Below are 23,705 nucleotides of genomic sequence, written 5' to 3' on the forward strand. Positions count from 1 at the left end.
CTAAGAAATGGTGTATAGTTAAGGAGATTGCAAAATAATTTACATGGAGAAACTTCTGACAAGTTTCTTTCCTTCACAATTTTAACTTTCATTTAGATTTTGACAACTGAAGCACTATAAGTAGATAACTACTACCTTAATTAAAGGATTGTTGTATGAAGCATAAATATGACAGATGAACAGTTTAGTATTATTCAGAATGTACCAAATGACTACTAACTCATAAAAACTAGGTTCCAAGAATGATTTTACCTTTTTGATCCTGAGTTGAGCAACTGAAAAATGTGATTTATTGAAAATGTGTTTCATTTTTTATATCCAAAATTCATCAGTGACCTGCAATTATATTACACATACAGTTAACTAACTATAATTATTAAAATAGTCTATTACATAAGTTTGCTAGTTTTTTCATTTGTGGACCGTAGTTATAGCTTCATACTACAATTTTTGTTAAACAGCACAATTTGTGCTGAAAATTTCTTTATGTCTGTCTGTCTGTCTATTTTGAACATCGTGTTTCAACGTACTGAACAGTAATCTGTATGGGATTTTTCTGTATTTCCATGTTGCTATATTAATATATCTTTTTGAATCCATTTACAGTAACTATCCCGTCCAATACTGTATTTTCAAAAAGGGGAGTGCACCCTAAGTGAAGGAAGTCTTTATCCAGAAGAAGCAAGCAATAAGAATATTGTGTAAAGAAGACAACTGCACATCTAGTAGACACCTTTTTACAGGTCTCCAAATGCTTATACTCGTTTTCCATTACACATACTCCTTAATGATTTTTGTTGCTGATGACAAAAGTCAGTTTCAGCTGAACTGACATGAGACATTGAGTCACAGACAGGCACAACAAAAAAGGCTGTTATACAATTAGCTTTCGGCGGTATCCTTCTTGAGAAAAGAAAACACATATTCACACAAGGAAGCACACATGACCGATATCTCCACCAGCTCCCGCCAGAATCCAAGTTTCATTGAATGAAAGCAGCAGTCTGTAGTGGGGCGGAGAAGAGGGAGGGACAGTGGGGTATGTAGATTATTACCTGGCGGAGCGTGCAAGGGCTACATGGAATGTGACAAGGCTATCAGCTGCAGCATTAGGATGCTCTGGGGGATGGAAAAGGAGTGTGGGGTGTGGGAAAGGAGAGGAACAGAGAAGGGGAAAAACTGATAGATGCAATGGCAGAGCGTGGCACATTATGACATTGAGGGGAGTGAATAGGGAGGAGGTGATAGAACAGAGAGGGGCAGAAACTGTTGAGTGCAGGGTATGGGAACAATAAGTTATTGTAGGTTGAGGCTGGAATAATTTTGGGAATGCAGAATGTGTTGTAAGGAAACCTCCATCTGCATACTTCAGAAAAACTGATCATGGATAGGAGAATCCAGATGGTCTGCGTTGTGAAGTAGCCATTGAAATCGAGCATTTTATGTTCAGATGCATGTTGTGCTCTTGGCCACAGTTTGGCAGGGACCATTCATTCTGGTGGACAGTTGGTTGGTAGTCAAACCAATAGATACACCTATGCAATGATTGCAGCAAAGCTGGTATATGACATGGCTGCTCTTTCACAGGTGGCCTTGCCTCCGATGGGGTAGGATAAGCCTGTGACACAACTGGAATACGTATTTTTCTTTAAAGCAGGCTAGATCTGGGGGATAGTGCCTGTCGTGAAGGCGTTTGTGAGACCTTCGGAATATTGTGCAAGGGAGTTCTTGTCACTGCGGATACAGCATCCCTGGGTGGCTAGGATGTATGGGACAAATTTTCTGGTGTGAAAGGGATGACAGCTGTAGAAACACAGTTACTGTTGGTACATTTAATGTGGACAGAGGTATGGACGAGAGGAGGAGGTGATCAATGTCAGGAAGGTGGCACAATGTGTTGAGGAGGACCGGACCAGGTGAAGCGGATAGGAGAGAAGGTGTTGAGGTTATGAAAGAATGAAGATAGGACGCCTTTGCCTTGAACCTACATAATGAAGATATTATGAATGAACCTGAAACAGACCAGGTGTTTGAGGTTTTGGGAGGCTGGGAAGCTTTCCTCTAGATGGTCCATAACAAGTTGGCATTGGACGGTGTCATGTGGGTATCCGTGGCTGTGCCGTAGATTCGTTTGTATACCTTACCTTCAAAGGCAACATAGCTGTGAGTTAGGATAAAGTTAGTAAGGTGTACAAGGTATGATGTATTGAGTTTGGAGTCTGATGGACGTTGGGAGAGGTACTGTTCAACAGTGCAAGACCATGGTCATGAGGGATGCTTGTGTATAGGGAAGTGACATCAACAATGACAAATAGGGATCCAGGAGGTAAAGGGGTGGGGATGGTGGAAAGTTGGTGAAGAAAGTGGTTGGTGCCTTTTGTGTGGGAGGCTAGAGTTTGGGCTATTGCTTGGAGGTATTGGTCCATGAGAGCCAAAATTATTTCAGTGGGGCACAATAACCAACTACTTTGAGGTGTCCAGGATTATTAGGTATGTGGATTTTGGAATCATGTAGAAGATGGACTTTCCATTGTTTGAACTTTTATTTACACAGTCACATTACTATTCAACAAGCTCCCATGTAACATATAGCAAGAATTTGAGAATCCCTACCGATTCGAAACAAAATTAAAAAACGTATCTCATTAGCAACTATTTCTATAAATTATCTGAATATATATTGAAAAGCTCTGTTAATTTCATAGCATGGCGCAGTGTGCATTGTAATGCTATACGAATGGTTGTAATGGGCTGTATATCAACACACCATTTACAGATGTTGGTAGACATATTCTTTGAAAAATACCGCTCTAATTAAGTAAGTATTAATGGGACCAATACATGGTATAGATAAAAAAATGTAATTTTTTATGGAATTTGAAACTTTTGGATCTTGCTCATTTACTCTCCAAGCGGTTTTCCTGAAAAATTGGATTTATGGACATTTATTTTCTTTTATTTTATTTTATTGTGTCTGTGTCATTCTCGGATTTGCTGGGACAGTAAGTCCTGATGTTAACCTTTCCTTCTCACTTGTCTTTTAGTTGTGAAATGTGTGGCTAATCTGTAACAGTGCCATTACGACGCTCCACTGTTTCGCACGTTTCATCTTAGGAAGTTTGTTTCTGTTACTAACATGTAGACTTTCACGGCTGGAAATATCGTGTCCATTATAATTATCCGAGCTGTTATGCCATGGCCGGTTGATGAATTCTGTGTCGATTCCTAACGTTTCGTCTCCGACTGCGGGAGACATCTTCAAGGGGGTCCGTAGCTCGATGGAAGGTCCAACACACCCACATGGAGATTACCAAAACGGAATGTGTCAGCCATCTACAAAAACATTTGTGGGCCAGATTTAGGAAACTAATTGTCGACCTTAAAGGTAAAATATTACATGGTGGTAAACTGCTGAAATGACAAGGCTGTTTGACTAAGAATGAAATAGAAAATCTCCATATATATTATGGACAGGCAATTAGACAGAAAAAGGACAATATGAAGGCTACTTTCTAATTTATGGATCACTTTCAAAGTGCCAAAATGTGCTAGAATAAATAAAATGTCTATAGAATGCTGCACTGTACAATGTACTTGCAGTGAGACAGTAAAAATTCCTGAAATCCATTGCTCGTGGCCTCTGGCCTGCTGAGGAGCACCGTAGTCGTGGGACCTTGATGAAAATCTGCCTCATTACACAACACATAAACAGACCTGGACTGCGGGGAGATTGGTGAGACTAGATCCGAGGGGCAGGGCCTGCGCATCACTGGGAAACAATGGGCATCAGACTGGTAGGCCCAATCCATTACAGATACCCACAGAAATGGCCTGCAGTTTTGGCACACCATGGAAGTCCTCTCGCGTGTTGTGTGGCCAACTATTTATGTCACAGACACCACGGTGATGAAATGAGACTACAGTGCTTAATCCAAGCAACAGATAACTTGCACGAATACTCTGAGAATAAATACTACCGAGGAAAGGTAGCAACTCACCATGAAGATGACCACTGAACTGCAGACAGGCACATAGAAAAGACAATCACACTCTCACAAATTAAATTTTTGGCCATAGCCTTTGCCAGAAAACAAGAGCACACACACTTTCACAGTAGCGAACTAGTGCATGTACCCAGCTGTGCCCAGCCAGCAATGATGCATGACATCTCAGTAAACAAACCATTTCATATACCGAGACAAAAATGACATTTTTCCCGCCTCCAAGTTTCCTTGACATGTTTGAAATTCCCTGATATTCTGCGATTTCCAGAACTTCTGCCAACCCTGGTGTGGACGCACAACTGCCCGCACATTCCTATGCTGAAGAATGCTTTGGCCGAAAGCTATAATGTGTGAAAGTTTTTTCATTGTGTGTCTGCAACTCAATGGATCACCTTTACGTAACTAGCAACCTATACTTTTTCTAATATTGTTGATATTCCAACATGGAGTTTCCATTGTTTCATTCCTTACTTTATCAGTCCACATAACTTTCAACATTTCTTCTGTAGCACCACACCTCAATCGCTTTGATTCTCTTCTTTACCAGTTTTGTCACAATCCACAGAATGCTGTGCTCCAAATGTACATCCTTAGAAATATCTTCCTCAGTTTAACGTTGATGTTTGTGCGAGCCGACTTCTCTTGGACAGAAATGCTCTCATCTCTGCTAATCTGCTTTTTGGCCCTCTGTTTCCAACATCATGTGTTATTTTGCTTCCTAGACAGTGGAATTCCTTAACTTTGTCTGCTTCTTGGTTCCCAGTTTTGACAAGTTTATTGCTAATATCATTTCTGCTATTGGTACTCCTCATTACTTTCAGCTTTCTTTGGTTTACACTCAGTTCATATTCTGTACTCTGAGTGTTTAGTCCATTCAATAAGTCCTGTATTTCTTCTCCACTTACAATGAGATTAGCAAAGTTATCAGCAAATCTTTTCATTGACATCCTTCCATCTTGAATTTTAATCATAATCTTGAATCTTTCTTCTACTTCCATCACTGCTTCTTTGATGTATGGATTGAACAGTAAGGGCAAAAGACTACATCCCTGTCTTACACCCTTTTTAATCTGAGTATATAGTTTTTGGTCTTCCATTCTTATTATTCCCTCTTCATTCTTGTTCATATTGAATATTTCCCACCTTTCCCTATAACTTACTCCTTTTTACATAACTTTGAACATCTTGCACCAGTTTACATTGTCAAACGTTTTTTCAGGTCAACAAATCTTACGGACATGTCTCAATTCTTCTTTATGTCTTGCTTCCATTATCAATCACAATGTCAGAAATGCCTGTCTGCTGCCCTTACCTTTCTAAAAGTCAAACCGATTATATCTAATAAAACCTTATTTTCCTTACTACTGTTTTGTATATTTTTCTTGTCAGCAACATGGATGCATGAGCCATTAAGCTGAGTGTCCAACTGTTCTCATATATATCTGGTCTCATAACCTTTGGGATTGTGCAATGATATTTTTCTGGAAATCTGATGGTAGAGTTTAGTCAAAGCATTCAAATGAATGTCCATGGTCTCTGTGAGCCATGATCTTTCGTATGTCTTTTACTTGTTTTCTTGTGTTCTGTGTGGTGTGAGTGTGTGATGTCTCTCTGCTGTATATCTTGTAGCACTGAGTGGAGTATAATTTATTATACTTGGAAGGAGAGACAGCATTGGTCGTATATTTTTGTTTATTATCGCAAAATCGATTTTCGGTCACTTAGTGACCATCTTCAGTGCTGTAATTATAACTTAAATTAGTAAGTACTGGTGTCAATAAGCTTACGGCGATCACATAGTCTATGTGATCGCCGTAAGCTTATTGACACCAGTGCTTACTAATTTAAGTTATAATTACAGCACTGAAGATGGTCACTAAGTGACCGAAAATCGATTTTGCGATAATAAACAAAAATATACGACCAATGCTGTCTCTCCTTCCAAGTATACCCATTATCTGGTCGTAGTGCACAGGACACTATGGAGTCGCCAATCAATATAATTTATTAGTTTCAGTGGTGGGGTGCAAATTGTGTAACAAGCTCCCACAGTCTGTACAAGGTTTACCAGAACAAGCATTCAAACAAGCACTGGATGACTGGTTAGTTGCCCATCCATTATACAAAATAAAGGAATTTATCACCTGTAATATAAATTACATTAATAACAAGACTACTGTTTCTTTTAAGAAGTATGTTGTTTCTTTTAAGTTATCAGTTGTACTGAACTATGTGTGTGACCATTGTCTCTTGCTGTAATGCAGAACTCTGAACAGGTTATAGGCCCACATATCCAGGTAACTGGATGTTAAAACGGTTAACAGACTTGGAATAACATGTCATTATTTCAAACTTAAGATACCATTGTTCAAAAGAAGAATTGTTTTACTCTACAAAAATGATAACAGTTAGTTTGATTAGTGTGCCAAAGATGCAACAACTATTGAAATGGAGCTTTTGCAATTGAGAATGTGCTTATTCTCAAAGGATTGGCCAAATATGTCTCAGAAGCTGAAAAAGAAGATTCAAGGCCAAAGTAAAAATAACTTTTACTATTGATGCATCTTCCCATGTACATGCAAGAGAAGTAAAATCACCAGTGGACTTGAGGAAGAGACTGGAACTGTTGTTTGACTTCCCTAACAAGGATAAAGTTATTTTCTGAAAGTGCATAAAGTCAGAATATTTTATAAATGTGCTAACAGTGACGTTAATGATATCTGACAAAGCAGAACCTCAAATGCCTTCAATGAAGCACCTTTAAATGATTCTTTTAACAGAAGTGACTGGTATGTTGATTCTGGAGCTGATGTGCATCTCAAAGCAAATAAAAGTTGGATGAAGAGTATGGAGAGTATGCACAAAATTGTGGGAGTGAATCACACAAATTCTAGTGTTGTGCTCTGCAGAAGTTGATTTTAACATCATTTATTGGAAGGTCTTTCTATGCGATTACAGCGGGAATGTGTGCACTGCAAAATAACAACAATCTGTAAGCAGATTGACTGAACAAGGGAACTCAGTTCAATTTAGTAATGATCACTGTAATATTTTTAACAGGGATAAACAGTTAGCTACAACTGCAAATCTGATAAATGGTGCTTATAAACTGAACACTGACAGGTTATGTATTGTTTCAGGAATAGTTACTGCATCTGACTGACATAGAAAACTAGGTCATTTAAATGCACAATATTTTCTCATTTTGGAAGATGAGTACAGCCGAATGGATTTGTGTACTCTCTAAAGACAAGGATGATACTTGTGAAAAATTTCAAGAATATTTAAAAATGTCAGAAAATTAGCAAGAAATGAACATGAAAACATTGAGAACAGATAACAGTAAAGAAATCTGCTGAACGGGTTTTCACAGTGAACTGAAAGAAGTGTCTCATTGTACACTAGAACAGAAAGGTTCAGCATGAAGGTTGAACAGAACTGTGCCAAAAGGTGAGTGCATACTATCTGATAGTAAAATTATAAAAGATTTTAGGCTTAAATTGTTAATACTGCGGTATATTCTCATGGATAGGTTGACGTGTTCAAGTTTAGGGAGCAAAACACATCTTATGAACTGTAAACTGGCAAGAAACCACACATTAGACATCTCAGAATAGTTGGAATCAAGATCATCATGCATATTACCAAAGTTAAGATAACAAAATGGGATAATAAGGCAAAGAAATTATCTTTGTGGGATATAGTAACACCACACATTGATTCAGAAGCAAATGATGTAGTGATAAGCGGAAATGTGTGACTATAACAGAAAATGTTAAGATGAAGAAATTAAAATAAAAAATCATGGTGCAGGAAGATGAAGTAAAGCAGAAGTCTGATCCTACATCAAGAGTAGACTCACATGATGTTTAGAAGACTTCAGTTACATCAAAGGAAGATACTAAGAGTCAAAAACTTTTATCACAAGAAGATAAAGTGAAGAAGATTAGAAGATCACAATGCTAATTTAAACCAATAAGAAGAACTGATGATTATGAGACATTTCCCTGCTGAAACGTCTCCTCAAATAGAGGACCCAACAACAGTGGAGGAAACCCTCCCAGGCCTGATGTACAAGTATGGGAATGTGCTATGGAAGAAGAGCTTCAAGCAAAACACCACCACCTGGGACATGGTAAATCTTCCAGAAAGTGCTAATGTTGTGAAGTGTAAATAGTTGTTCCAAACGAAAGTCAACAGTGAAGGTAAAGTGAAGAACCATGCCAAGTTATTGGCTAGAAGAAACACTGAGAAACCTGGAATTGATTACAATGAAATTACTTTCTCCTGTAGTAAGACTTCTAATAGCTTTAATTGCTGTACTAAATTTAAACATCAATATCTTCATGTGAGGACATCTTTTTTAAACCGTATTCTCAAAGAGAAAATTTTTCTAAAGCAAGCTGAAGGTTTTTAATCTTTGTAACGTTAATGGAAAAGTTTTAAAGTTAGAAAGGGCCATGTACGGGTTGAAACACTCTGTGAACTCTATAAGAGTAAGAAATGTTACAAATTGTTGAGGTTACAAATGGTCTAGACTAGAACCTTGCTTGTTTTCAAAACATAAGGACAAAGGCTTAGTTACCATGATAGCTTTCTGTGTAGACAATTTCTGCAAATTCTTTTTTCCCCCTCCTTCAAACGACACACGTGACACTGAATTCTTAAAACATAAGCTGAATTTGAACTAAAGGAGTTAGGAATAGCTAAAAATTGGTTTACGGATGGAAATCAATGGAGTGTTGGCTTTAAGTCAAGAAATGTACACTGGTCAGCTGATGGGAACGTCCAATATGTCATAACATGAAATTGTAAACACTCTTATTAAAACTAAACTTCATTTTCTAAGTGAAAAAGAAATAAGGCTGATGATGTATTAGGTACCATAATGTATTTTTCTGTATTTAACATTTTTCTTTCAGTGTGATCTATTCAAACCAGTTTAATAATTCATATTCTGACAAGCATAGGAAATGCACTAAAAGAATTACTGACTGAAGCTTACAAAAGGAGATTTAGAATTATGAGATGCAGATTGGGCAAACTGTTCCTTAGTCTGGAAATCATAAACTGGTTTTCTTATAAACTTGTGAGATCCTGTAATTTCATGGCAGAGTGCTAAGCAGAAAACCGTTGCTATCTTTAGCACAGAGACTGAGTATATCGCTCTTTCTGAGGCTTGTTGAGAGACCATTTATTTAAGAAGTTTATTGCATGAACTGATAAGCTATAACAAATGTATAACTTTGTATAATGATAATTAGTGCACTTTAAATTTGTCTGTTGATTATTCATATCATAAAAGGTCCAAGCATATTGATGTAAAACATAATTTTTTAAAGGAAACAGTATCCAACACAATAGTAACATTTTACTTACAGACAAATGATATGCTAGCAGACACAATGAAAAAAAGGATTAAGAAAGACTTCACAGATTGTATGGGTCTAGGTATTTTTAAGAGGGTCACTTGAACATTTTGAAGTGAGGCTGTTGAGTTTAATCAAAGCATTCACAAATGTCTGATGTCTGTTAGCCATGATCTTTTATATGATGTTGTATAACAGTGTCTTTGCCTTGCGTTGTTATGTTCTGTGTGCCACATGTATGTTGTGTCTGTTCGCTGTGTATCGTGTAGCACTGAGTGCAGTATAATGTGCAAGTTTCTTTTAACATGAAGTGGTCTAATAAAGTGTCCACTAGCATATCTATCAGTGTTCTCAGTGAAAGCAGGTAAATGGTGGAATTCACATGCAACATAATTCCCCACAGGTATGTATCCAGACATATTCTACACACCAGCTTGAATAGTCACTTTCCCTAATGATTTCAGAAATTGAAAGGAGTGTTATCTATCCCGTCTGCCTTATTTCATCACAAGTTTTGCAAAGCTCTACTAAACTCTGGCTAACATGTAACCCCCTATGTCTGCTGTTTTTACTCCCACTTCTTCCTGAATCACATCATCAGACAACTCCTCCATCACAGATGCCTTCAGTGTTTGGTGATAGCTTATTGTAGTATTGAGAAGACATTTCTAAGACTTCCTTGCCTTTCACTAATGCACACACTGACTTATTCCATGTACCTGAAAGTTTATGAGCTTTATGAAAAATGACTGACTGAATGAATGATTAAATTTTGTTTGCAGTGAAAAGTTGGGGATTTGGGCTGATATGTACACTCCTGGAAATGGAAAAAAGAACACATTGACACCGGTGTGTCAGACCCACCATACTTGCTCCGGACACTGCGAGAGGGCTGTACAAGCAATGATCACACGCACGGCACAGCGGACACACCAGGAACCGCGGTGTTGGCCGTCGAATGGCGCTAGCTGCGCAGCATTTGTGCACCGCCGCCGTCAGTGTCAGCCAGTTTGCCGTGGCATACAGAGCTCCATCGCAGTCTTTAACACTGGTAACATGCCGCGACAGCGTGGACGTGAACCGTATGTGCAGTTGACGGACTTTGAGCGAGGGCATATAGTGGGCATGCGGGAGGCCGGTTGGACGTACCGCCGAATTGCTCAACACGTGGGGCGTGAGGTCTCCACAGTACATCGATGTTGTCGCCAGTGGTCAGCGGAAGGTGCACGTGCCTGTCGACCTGGGACCGGACCGCAGCGACGCACGGATGCACGCCAAGACCGTAGGATCCTACGCAGTGCCGTAGGGGACCGCACCGCCACTTCCCAGCAAATTAGGGACACTGTTGCTCCTGGGGTATCGGCGAGGACCATTAGCAACCTTCTCCATGAAGCTGGGCTACGATCCCGCACACCGTTAGGCCGTCTTCCGCTCACGCCCCAACATCGTGCAGCCCGCCTCCAGTGGTGTCGTGACAGGCGTGAATGGAGGGACGAATGGAGACGTGTCGTCTTCAGCGATGAGAGTCGCTTCTGCCTTGGTGCCAATGATGGTCGTATGCGTGTTTGGCGCCGTGCAGGTGAGCGCCACAATCAGGACTGCATACGACCGAGGCACACAGGGCCAACACCCGGCATCATGGTGTGGGGAGCGATCTCCTACACTGGCCGTACACCACTGGTTATCGTCGAGGGGACACTGAATAGTGCACGGTACATCCAAACCGTCATCGAACCCATCGTTCTACCATTCCTAGACCGGCAAGGGAACTTGCTGTTCCAACAGGACAATGCACGTCCGCATGTATCCCGTGCCACCCAACGTGCTCTAGAAGGTGTAAGTCAACTACCCTGGCCAGCAAGATCTCCGGATCTGTCCCCCATTGAGCATGTTTGGGACTGGATGAAGCGTCGTCTCACGCGGTCTGCACGTCCAGCACGAACGCTGGTCCAACTGAGGCGCCAGGTGGAAATGGCATGGCAAGCCGTTCCACAGGACTACATCCAGCATCTCTACGATCGTCTCCATGGGAGAATAGCAGCCTGCATTGCTGCGAAAGGTGGATATACACTGTACTAGTGCCGACATTGTGCATGCTCTGTTGCCTGTGTCTATGTGCCTGTGGTTCTGTCAGTGTGATCATGTGATGTATCTGACCCCAGGAATGTGTCAATAAAGTTTCCCCTTCCTGGGACAATGAATTCACGGTGTTCTTATTTCAATTTCCAGGAGTGTATTTTATTAACCTCAAAATGTAACAAATCTGCAATGTGTACCAGGAGGAATGGTCAATCTTTGAGGAAATGGCAGGAATGCTCATCTAAATCAAAAAAGTTCATGTGGGAATATGCCTTATTCTAAATGGTTTTGGTGATAGAACACATTTTACCAGAAATGTGAGGGAACATCACAACCACAGTTATCCTAATTGCTGGATTGATCATGGTAGTACAATTAACTGGCCATCAAGGTCACCAGGCCTTACAGCATTAGAATTTTTTTTACTATTAGGGAGTTGGATGGAAGTCCGAGGTGTACAATCAAAAGATCAAGTGCTTGGTCGCATCACAGACAGTTGCCCTCATTAGGGAACAGGCAGAGGCACTTAGACAACCAACACAACATATTCTCGCAAGAGTGTACAGATGCTCTGAAGTTGGTGTTGAGATATTCGAACATTTGTCGTCAACTGTACATCAGTTGCAATGCTACATGTATGATACTGCTTAATGGTGAAAGTTTTAAAAGTACCTAGTTTTCAACTGATACTTTGTAAAATCCATGTTGCAATGCTTACTGTTGTACACGTGTAAGCATTACAGTCTACTGAATATTACAGAAAATAAGTAAAAATGTACATTGAAAGTCATATCTCTAAAACAATTTGGAACATGACATACGTTCATTTGAAGTTTTTTTTCTTCAAATTATCATTCCTGTAATACCCCTAAATACTGACCATTCCTCCCGGAACACATTGTATAAAACAGTATTGGAAAATATCTACAGACAGATGCATGCATGTACAAGGAGACTTCAAAAAGTAAGTTACACAATCTGTCTCACGCTAACACCATTGCTCAACAAGAGTGACACATTGTCCGAAGAGAGTACATCTCCCGAGTTTTCTGTAGAAATTTCTGCTGCGGTACGATTAACAGGTCCATCACAGTGTGGGAGTGAAATGGTGTGGTATCTGGAAATGTACTCTAAAGTTCAACTAAGTGGCACAGTAAAGTTCTTGTGGGAAAAAATGTCTAAAATGCATGCAGAAACTAACCTCCACTTGAACTGGCCTCTGAAGGCCATGAAGGACAGACCGACCTACCGACTGACCGGACTGACTGCAGTGTCATTCTCTGCTGATAGATGCCACTGAAAGAGGATATGGAGAGGCATGTGGTGAGCACACCCTCTCTCTGCCGTTGTCAGTTTTAGAGACCAGAACCACTACTTCTCAGCCAAGTAGCTCCTCAATTGGCCTGACAAGGGTTGAGTGCACCCTGATTGCCAACAGCACCTGACAGACCTGGATGGTCACCCATCCAAGTAGTAGCCAAGCCTGACAGCACTAAGTTCGATGATCTGACGGATCTGGTGGTATATGGACCCAATCCAATGTCATGTCCAACCGTAGTGAGATGGTGCCAATAATTTGACAAAGGTCACACAGACGTGGATGATGCTGATCAGGAGAAGGCTGATGAAATCAACGACAGATGGCAGTATCATGATAAATGAGGAACCCATTCGTAGCAGTCACAATTTTTCCAACAATGAGCATGTTCACAGCAGTTCTTGAATGTCTCCCTGACTGAGGATGGATTTCTATCGTTGAGGAACTGAACACTTGGCAGAATGTTCCAACTGTTTTTTACAGGTACTTGTGACTACACTGCAAAATAGTGCCGTGTATCTCTGTCACTCTGAAGTATAGTGCAGGATTCAATAAAATTTACTTGGCCTGCCATAATAATGTGTAACTTAGTTCCCCTTGTAGACTGTAATATTAGGTCACTGATGATACTGTTGGAAATAAAAAAAATTGAATGCATCTGGCATAATTAATAACAACAATTTTCAGCTGTACAAATTGGCAGAAAAAGGAGCACCATAATAACAATGTTTATAAAGAGGATAATGGAGAACAGTGACTCTTACAAGAATGTCAAAAAGTCTAGACTGCAACACAAAAAAACCCACAGTTAAAATAACATATCAAACAACAGAAAAAAAGAGGCACATAATGTGTGAAGACAGAGGGAGAAATCTAATCCTGTGATGAAGTTAACATCTGTATAACATCCATTTTTAGACAACATAATAGGAGAAGAAATGTAAGTATACTGAAGTTACTTTTTACTGTATTCCATTGTATAACAATCATGAAATGCCGAATCTAACAATAATACCTATCCTTGACTGTTTTATTAAATGGACTCCAGAGGAAGAGTGAAAAATCAGCATTAGATTGCAGTTTCACGTAAGTACATGTCGCAGCCATCAAAATCATTGCTCAGTTATGAAGTCAGTTACACAGAGTTATAGGAAAACAATTATGAATAATGACCAGTAATTATTTCTTCTTGTACAAGGTAAAATTAATTCCAAATTGAAACAAAGGTTTAGGTTTGTGACAGGACAGCTTCCTGTGAATGATACAGTAGCCAACTACAGACAACAAGTGCTTAGAGGATAAACAGTTATTGCATAGCCAAGGATAATGATTTAAAATGGTTTTCTCAACAATGGGCAATACTATCATGTTTTGCACTTTGAGAGAAACCTTACATGCAGCAAGTGGTTAGATTCTTTTTATGAGGGAGGGGACTACAGGGTGAGCTTTGGACAATTGAGAAAATAATGTGTGAGACTTGTATAGGCAAGTATTTTTTAAATAATTCTAAAACAATAACTTTACTTGCATGCCTTTGAGTCATTACCTGAGCTTCTTGATAGCTACTGCAATTATCACATTTGAATTTGTTATCACTACATAACGTTTCAGTGTTACTAAAACACTTAAGACAATGAGTTATACTGGTGTTCTGATCCACATCAACCTGAAGATCAAAAAAGTCTTCATCTTTACTGCTGACCTGCAAGAAAAATAGGAATTATTAAAAAAGTGGTAACATTGATTAAGATTTATCTGTTCACAACAAAGTACCTGGAAGAAACTCACTGTTTCACAGTTTAAACATCTTGTTTCACTTGTAAGAATACCCTGGAAAATTTCATGAACCCAAGTTGGTTCCTGCTGAGATGAAGGTGTCTCTCCATTTCCTCCTGTCTTTGGCTTGTTACTACTCTGGTGACGCTCTGCTGAAAATCAATCACAAAAATTGATCTTTATATTCCTGTGAATATACAGTCACAGGAGGAATCTGAATGTATTCTATTATATGTCAGCTACACCCTGGCTAACAGTGTTTAAGCAATTGTTACTTACAGCCTTTTCCCTTTAATGCTAACAGTGCATTATCAACTACATGGGCTACTCCCCCCCCCTCCCCCCCATATCCCTCCCCCAAACAGTGCCCCTCCAAGTTCGGTCCCGCTCCTGATGACTGTAATCAATTTGAATAAAGCTGCTGAATCCATTGTGTCTCATGCTAATGATGTCATTATACGTCATGATCATTTTTACTTAATGTATTTTTTATCCTTGCATTTCTTCTCATTCTCTATTCCTAATTTAGGAACTTATATGAGGTGATGCATCATAGAATGGTAAGCTGTATGCTTATGACTTTTTGGGTGCTGGGAGCTTGCAAGGACTACAGTACTGGTAGCTGTTTTTCTGTAAATGCCAAAAAAGTGTTTGTTTGGGCTAATGTATCTATTTAGGTCATCAAAATTTAGAGAGATGAGCATCCAAGAGGCTCCATTGTGAGCTAAGGAGATCAAATGTCGTAGGAATGTATCTAATTGTCAATTATACCAGTCCATAAACACAGAGTATCAAGCACACAACCGATCCAGTACCTTATTTTGCAACAGAATTCCTCTTTTTGTAAGAAAAGATGAGGGAAACTTCCATGAAGATTTCAGAGAGTACAGGACTAAGTAGGAAACCAATAGCTACACTGTATATAACATGTGTTCTGAAAGAGAAAATAGTTTTGCTTTGCATTTGTTCAGTAGAAATTATTATGTCGCAACTCGCAGGATTTACTTTAGATTTGTGCAAAATAAATTTTCAAATGTGTGTGAAATCTTATGGGACTTAACTGCTAAGGTCATCAGTCCCTAAGTGTACACACTACTTAACCTAAATTATCCAAGGACAAACACACACACCCATGCCCGAGGGAGGACTCGAACCTCCGCCGGGATCAGCCGCACAAGATTTGTGCAAAAGATCTGTCAGTGGTTATGAGTGATACTTGTTTATAGTAGATGGAACCTGCATATATGGAAAACATATACAGAATGTGATTAGGACTTGGCCACAATTTATTACTTCTTATATGCAGATTAATAGTGCAGAAATTTTAGAACAGTAAGAAACTAATGTGATGAAACTTAGAAAGTTGACAAAGACAGACATTTTTGAGTCTCAGAGGGATCATTAGGCCAGAAGACACCGAAATATTCGAAAGAAATGCAGCAGAAGATGAATGGGTAGCTTTGAGAAATAAAAGAGTGAACAACAAATGAACAACTAAAGAAAAACACTTGGTCGAACAGAATTTTTTTTCCAAATGGCTTTTAGACATTACCCATATACTCAGTCTTGGATGGTTGATAATGCAAATTATATCTATTCATTTTCTATACTGTAATGTAAAAAATTAAAAACGGCTTTTCTTACTTTCTTTGGCTAACACGTAAGATATTAAACTTAACTGATTAAGAGAAAAAAATTAAAAAGACACAACAAACGAAGGAGGCAAATGGGAATACAGACATCTAAAAATGATACTGGCAGTGTAACTATACAGGTCACATATACTAAGATTAAAGAGACCTTTGCAGAAAGGAGAAAAGGTTGTATGAATAACAAGAGCTCAAGGGGATAGGTGTTAATCAGCAGAGAAGGGAAAGCTGAGAGGTGATCCTTGGATAACCAACAGGGAGGTTTGGAAGGAAGACCATCTGGCTGCCTCCAGCATATACCTACAGACACAGACTTCTGGATTATGCTCTCTTGTATTTAGCATTTCATATGAGGCAGACGGCTTTATTGTTTGACTTTCACCTCTGTATTATTATTGTTACTTTCTAATATCTTAACTTTGGTCAATACATCTCTGCTGCCTGTGCGGCTGGTATTTAGTCACTTCATTCTTCTTTGAAGGCCCATAAACTGAAATAAATGTGTGGCTGGTATTTAGTCAGTACATCCTTCTTTGAAGGTCCCTTTGTAAACCCTAAACTGCAATAAATGTAGATATTTTTTGTTCAGAGTTCTATGACTTTCTATCAGCCCTTAAAACCATTTCTTCCATTATTCCCACATCCCACTTGCCTACCTGTATACAAAGACACCTGTAGTAGAATGCTCTGGAAAACATGGATAAAAGATAAAAGGCAGATTCCTTATTTCTAGATTTCCGGAAGAGTTTGACACAGTGTCCTACTGCAGACTGTTAGTGAAGGTACGAGCAGTATGGGTTAGGTTCCCAGATATGCAAGTTGCTTGAAGATTTCTTCTTAAGTAATAGAAGCCAATATGTTGCCCTCAATGGCTAGTGTTCACCAAAGATGAGGGTTTCATCAGCAGTGTCACCCACTCATATTTCCTATAAACATAAATAAGCTGACAGACAGCACGAGCAGCAATCATTGACTGTTTGCTGATGATGCAGTGGTGTATGAGAAGGTTGTGTTGTTTAGTGACTGTAAGATGATGCAAGATGATGACAAAATTTATAGTTGGTGTGATTAATGGCAGCTTGCTCTAAAAGTACAAAACATTAATTCAATGCACAGATGAGTAGGAAAAGCAGTCCCATAATGTTCGAATACAGCCTTCGTAGTGTGCTGCTCAAGCCCATCACAGTGATTAAATGTCCAGGAATAACACTGCAAAGTAATATGAAATGGAATAAGCAAGTAAGGTAAGTAGTAGGGAGGCAAATGGTTGATTTTGGTTTCGGTTTAGCAAGATAATTTTTAAAAAGTTTAGCTCATCTATATTATAATCTTAGGTGGAGATTTCAATTTACCAGATATAGACTGGGACACTCAGATGTTTAGGACAGGTGGTAGGGACAGAGCATCGAGTGACATTATACCGAGTGCACTATCTGAAAATTACCTCGAGCAATTAAACAGAGAACCTATAACATCTTGGACCTACTGATAACAAACAGACCCAAACTTTTCGACTCTGTAAGCGCAGAACAGGGAATCAGAGATCATAAGGCTGCTGCAGCATCCCTGAATATGGAAGTAAATAGGAATATAAAAAAAGGGAGGAAGGTTTATCTGTTTAGCAAGAATAATAGGAGGCAGATTTCAGACTACCTAACAGATCAAAATGAAAATTTCTGTTCCGACACTGACAATGTCGAGTGTTTACGGAAAAGTTCAAGGCAATCGTAAAATGCGTTTTAGACAGGTACATGCCGAGTAAAACTGTGAGGGACAGGAAAAACCCACAGGTTCAACAGCAAAGTTAGGAAACTACTGTGAAAGCAAAGAGAGCTTCACTGCAAATTTAAACGCAGCCAAAACCTCTCAGACAAACACAAGCCAAACGATGTCAAAGTTAGCGTAAGGAGGGCTATGCGTGAAGTGTTCAGTCAATTCAAAAGTAAAATTCTATGTACTGACTCGACAGAAAATCCTAGGAAGTTCTGGTCTTACATTAAATCAGTAAGTGGATCGAAATAGCATATCCAGACACTCTGGGATGATAATGGCACTGAAACAGAGGATGACATGCATAAATCTGAAATAATAAATACCTTTTTCCAAAGCTGTTTCACAGAAAAAGACTGCACTGCAGTTCCTTCTCTAAATCCTCGCACAAATGAAAAAATGGCTGACATCGGAATAAGTGTCCAAGGAATAGAAAAGCAACTGAAATCACTCAAAAGAGGAAAGTCCACTGGACCTGATGGGATACCAATTCGATTCCACACAGTGTACGCGAAAGAACTTGCCCCCATTCTAACAGCCATGTACCGCAAGTCTCCAGAGGAACAGAAGGTTCCAAATTATTGGAAAAGACCACAGGTAGTTCCAGTTTTCGAGAAGGGTCATCAAGCAGATGCGCAAAACTATAGGCCTATATCTCTGAAATCAATCTGTTGTACAATTTCAGAACATGTTTTTTGCTCACATATCATGTCATTTCTGGAAACTCAGAATCTACTCTGTAGGAATCAACATGGATTCCGGAAACAGTGATCGTGTGTGACCCGACTCACTTTATTTGTTCATGAGACCCAGAAAATATTAGATACAGGTTCCCAGGTAGATGTCGTTTTCCTTGACTTCCGGGAGGTGTTCGATACAGTTCTGCACTGTTGCCTGATAAACAAAGTAAGAGCCTACGGAATATCAGACCAGCTGTGTGACTGGATTGAAGAGTTTTTAGCAAACAGAACACAGCAATTTGTTCTCAATGGAGAGACGTCTACAGACATTAAAGTAACCTTTGGCGTGCCACAGGGGAGTGTTATGGGACCATTGCTTTTCACAATATATATAAATGACCTAGTAGATAGTGTCGGAAGTTCCATGCGGTTTTTCGTGGATGATGCTGTAGTATACAGAGAAGTTGCAGCATTAGAAAATTGCAGCAAAATGCAGGAAGATCTGCAGCGCATAGGCACTTGGTGCAGGGAGTGGCATCTGACCCTTAACATAGACAAATGTAATGTATTGCGAATACATAGAAAGAAGGATCCTTTATTGTATGATAGCAGAACAAACACTGGTAGCAGTTACTTCTGTAAAATATCTGAGTGTATGCGTGCGGAACGATTTGAAGTGAAATGATCATATAAAATTAATTGTTGGTAAGGCAGGTGCCAGATTGAGATTCATTGGGAGAGTCCTTAGAAAATGTAGTCCGTCAACAAAGGAGGTGGCTTACAAAACACTCATTCGACCTATACTTGAGTATTGCTCACCAGTGTGGGATCCGTACCAGGTTTGGTTGACAGAGGTGATAGAGAAGATCCAAAGAAGAGTGATGCGTTTTGTCACAGGGTTATTTGGTAAGTGTGATAGCGTTACGGAGATGTTTAGCAAACTCAAGTGGCAGACTCTGCAAGAGAGGCGCTCTGCATCGCGGTGTAGCTTGCTGTCCAGGTTTCGAGGGGTGCGTTTCTGGATGAGGTATCGAATATATTGCTTTCCCCTACTTATACCTCCCGAGGAGATCATGAATGTAAAATTAGAGAGATTTGAGCACGCACAGAGGCTTTCCGGCAGTCGTTCTTCCCGCGAACCATACGCGACTGGAACAGGAAAGGGAGGTAATGACAGTGGCACGTAAAGTGCCCTCCGCTACACACCATGGGTGGCTTGCGGAGTATAAATGTAGATGTAGATGTAGAAAGGAATATCTGGTAGTGGTACAAGACACAGTCCGCCACCCACCATATGGTGGCCCGTGGAGTAAGTACGTATTTAGAAGTAGTGGACGGTGCTCTCTTACAGTTATGAAGAGCCTCAGGTGAAGCAACTCTGAAAGCAAAGCATGCAATGTGTATCAGATAGGTGAAACACCTAAGACTTCAAGAAGAATGTGGTGGTGTTTCAGCTTTCAGTCCAAATACTAGTTTGATGCAGCTCCCTAGACTAGTCTCTCAAGTAGAGGCCTCTTCAATTCTGCATAACTATTGTTACTTACATCCATCTGAACCTGCTTGCTGTACTCAAGACCTTTCAGTCTTTACCTCCCACTCTTCCCTCCACTATGAGAATGACAGTTTCTTGATGCCTTAGGATGTGTCCTATCAACTAATCCTTCCTTTTATTGAAATTGTACCATAAACTTCTTTTCTCACTAATGCAATTCAATTCAGTACCCTCTACATTAGTAATCAAATATACCTATTTGAATTGCAACATTTTTCTACAGCTCATTTCCATATAAGGCCACACTCCAGACAAATATCTTCACAGAACACTTCCTAACACTTCAACTTGCAGTCGATGTTAGCACATGCCTCTTTTCGATAAATGATTTTGTTAGCAGGCTGTATTTTATATCCTTCCTACTTTTTTCGTCATGAATTATTTTGCAATTTTTAAATCAATATTTCCTAACCTAGTTCCATCAATATCATCAGATTTAATTCATCTACAGTTCATTACCCATTTTTTGCACCCCCCCCCCCTTTCCTTTTTAAATAAAAAATTAAAAAAAGCTCACCTTATATTCTCCATTCAAGACATTGTACATTCTGCTCAACAGCACTTCCAAGTCCTTTGCTATCTCTGCCAGAAATACAATGTCACTGGTAAACCTTCAAGTTCTTACTTCTATTCACTAAACTAATTCTGTCTCAATATTTCTCTTTGCCTTCATTCACAGGTTGCTCAATGTACAGAAGGAATAACATCGGGGAGATGTCAGAACCTTGTCTCACCCCACTCTCAACTACTGCTTCCATTTGAAGCAAATGGGATGCCTACAGCAGTCCTTATGATCTTATTTATTGTGTAGCTACCAGTTTCAACATTTAACTTTCCCATCTTTAGGCCATAGTTGATGCTGAAAGGGCTATCACGTTCCATATATACACTGCATCAGTGGCCAATATAACTGGCTTACACAGACTATCTGTGACTGGTGTCAGCACTTCAACTATCAACTGCCAACTATAGTCTACATCAACCAGTTATGTTGGCCACTAACACAGTGTGTATATAGATTGTGATAACCTCTTCAGCATCAACTACAACTTGAAAATGGCATACTGAAGCACCAAAACTGGTAGCCACACAATAAATATCATCATAAGGGTGGCCGTGAGCATTACATTTTCTTACAACAGTGAATGGCTGTGGTCCCCAAGACCCCCAGTCAAAAGATGGACATATTAAAGCTTCCATTGCATGTCCTTTTGATTCTCATAACTACAATCTTATTCCTGTATGCATTGTGTATAATGTACACAATCTTTCATTTTCTGTAACACTTCAAAAGCTTTCCGCAAATCTACAAATGTTATAAATGTAGGTCAGCCTTTCTTAAATTTATCTTCTAAGCTAAGTCGTATGGTCAGTATTGCCTCATGTATTCCCACATTTCTCTGAAACCATAACTGATACTAGATTGGCTTCTACAAATATTTCCTTCTTTCTGTAAATAATTTGTGTCAATATTTTGCAATCATGACTGATAGTTCAGTAATATTTCCACCTGTCAGCACCTGCCTCCTTTGGGATTGGAATTATTACATTTTTCTTGAAGTATGAGGGTATTTCGCTTGTCTCATATATCTTGCAAGCAGATGGAAGAGTTTTGTCATGGTTGGCTCTCCCGAGAATCTCGACAGTCTGATGGAATGTCGTCCACTCCAGGAGCCTTGTTACAGTTAGGTCTTTTAGTGCGCAGTCACATCTACGAGATTAAATGGACACACATGATACGTATATAAAGCTGCTATTAATGGTGGAACAAGGTACATCCGATACATGCATGCCAAATATGCAAATGCATAGTTGAGATGGTTTTAGGACTCGATGATGATCTGATCCTAGACCGAAATTGATTGTCTGTAATAAAATGTATTGTTACAGTTGTTTATTGCATAATGCAGTTCTTAACATTTCTCTCTCTCTTTAGAACTGGTTTTTTGTCTGAACTCTTCTTACTCATACAGTTGCTTCTCTTTTCTGCAGAGGACTGTCTTAATCTTCCCATGGGAAATATCTATCTTTTCCATAGTTATACATGCTTCTACAGCCTTGCATTTGTCCTCTAGCCATTTTGCAGTTTCTACCAATCTACACACCTGGAAATGGAAAAAAGAACACATTGACACCGGTGTGTCAGACCCACCATACTTGCTCCGGACACTGCGAGAGGGCTGTACAAGCAATGATCACACGCACGGCACAGCGGACACACCAGGAACCGCGGTGTTGGCCGTCGAATGGCGCTAGCTGCGCAGCATTTGTGCACCGCCGCCTTCAGTGTCAGCCAGTTTGCCGTGGCATACAGAGCTCCATCGCAGTCTTTAACACTGGTAACATGCCGCGACAGCGTGGACGTGAACCGTATGTGCAGTTGACGGACTTTGAGCGAGGGCGTATAGTGGGCATGCGGGAGGCCGGGTGGACGTACCGCCGAATTGCTCAACACGTGGGGCGTGAGGTCTCCACAGTACATCGATGTTGTCGCCAGTGGTCGGCGGAAGGTGCACGTGCCCGTCGACCTGGGACCGGACCGCAGCGACGCACGGATGCACGCCAAGACCGTAGGATCCTACGCAGTGCTGTAGAGGACCGCACCGCCACTTCCCAGCAAATTAGGGACACTGTTGCTCCTGGGGTATTGGCGAGGACCATTCGCAACCATCTCCATGAAGCTGGGCTACGGTCCCGCACACCGTTAGGCCGTCTTCCACTCACGCCCCAACATCGTGCAGCCCGCCTCCAGTGGTGTCGCGACAGGCGTGAATGGAGGGACGAATGGAGACGTGTCGTCTTCAGCGATGAGAGTCGCTTCTGCCTTGGTGCCAATGATGGCCGTATGCGTGTTTGGCGCCGTGCAGGTGAGCGCCACAATCAGGACTGCATATGACCGAGGCACACAGGGCCAACACCCGGCATCATGGTGTGGGGAGCGATCTCCTACACTGGCCGTACACCACTGGTGATCGTCGAGGGGACACTGAATAGTGCACGGTACATCCAAACCGTCATCGAACCCATCGTTCTACCATTCCTAGACCGGCAAGGGAACTTGCTGTTCCAACAGGACAATGCACGTCCGCACGTATCCCGTGCCACCCAACGTGCTCTAGAAGGTGTAAGTCAACTACCCTGGCCAGCAAGATCTCTGGATCTGTCCCCCATTGAGCATGTTTGGGACTGGATGAAGCGTCCTCTCACGCGGTCTGCACGTCCAGCACGAACGCTGGTCCAACTGAGGCGCCAGGTGGAAATGGCATGGCAAGCCGTTCCACAGGACTACATCCAGCATCTCTACGATCGTCTCCATGGGAGAATAGCAGTCTGCATTGCTGCGAAAGGTGGATATACACTGTACTAGTGCCGACATTGTGCATGCTCTGTTGCCTGTGTCTATGTGCCTGTGGTTCTGTCAGTGTGATCATGTGATGTATATGACCCCAGGAATGTGTCAATAAAGTTTCCCCTTCCTTGGACAATGAATTCACGGTGTTCTTATTTC

The 23,705-nt window shown here is 40.5% G+C and overlaps 1 protein-coding gene across 2 annotated transcripts in view; it reads right to left on the reverse strand.

Moving 5' to 3' along the window:
* LOC126412043 (ubiquitin carboxyl-terminal hydrolase 46) overlaps nucleotides 1–23,705 on the reverse strand; it is a 97,839-nt gene that overhangs the window by 33,272 nt on the left and 40,862 nt on the right. Inside the window, exons 5-6 of one of the 2 annotated variants that reach the window (XM_050081423.1) lie at nucleotides 14,559–14,695; nucleotides 14,317–14,472 (exon numbers count right to left, since the gene is read on the reverse strand). In XM_050081423.1, the coding sequence (XP_049937380.1) occupies nucleotides 14,317–14,472; nucleotides 14,559–14,695 (293 nt within the window). Of the gene's footprint in view, nucleotides 1–14,316; nucleotides 14,473–14,558; nucleotides 14,699–23,705 lie in introns of both variants that reach the window. The other variant, XM_050081422.1, reaches the window with a different exon arrangement.

This window comes from Schistocerca serialis, chromosome 7 (genome assembly GCF_023864345.2).
Source record: "Schistocerca serialis cubense isolate TAMUIC-IGC-003099 chromosome 7, iqSchSeri2.2, whole genome shotgun sequence".
NCBI lineage: Eukaryota > Metazoa > Arthropoda > Insecta > Orthoptera > Acrididae > Schistocerca > Schistocerca serialis.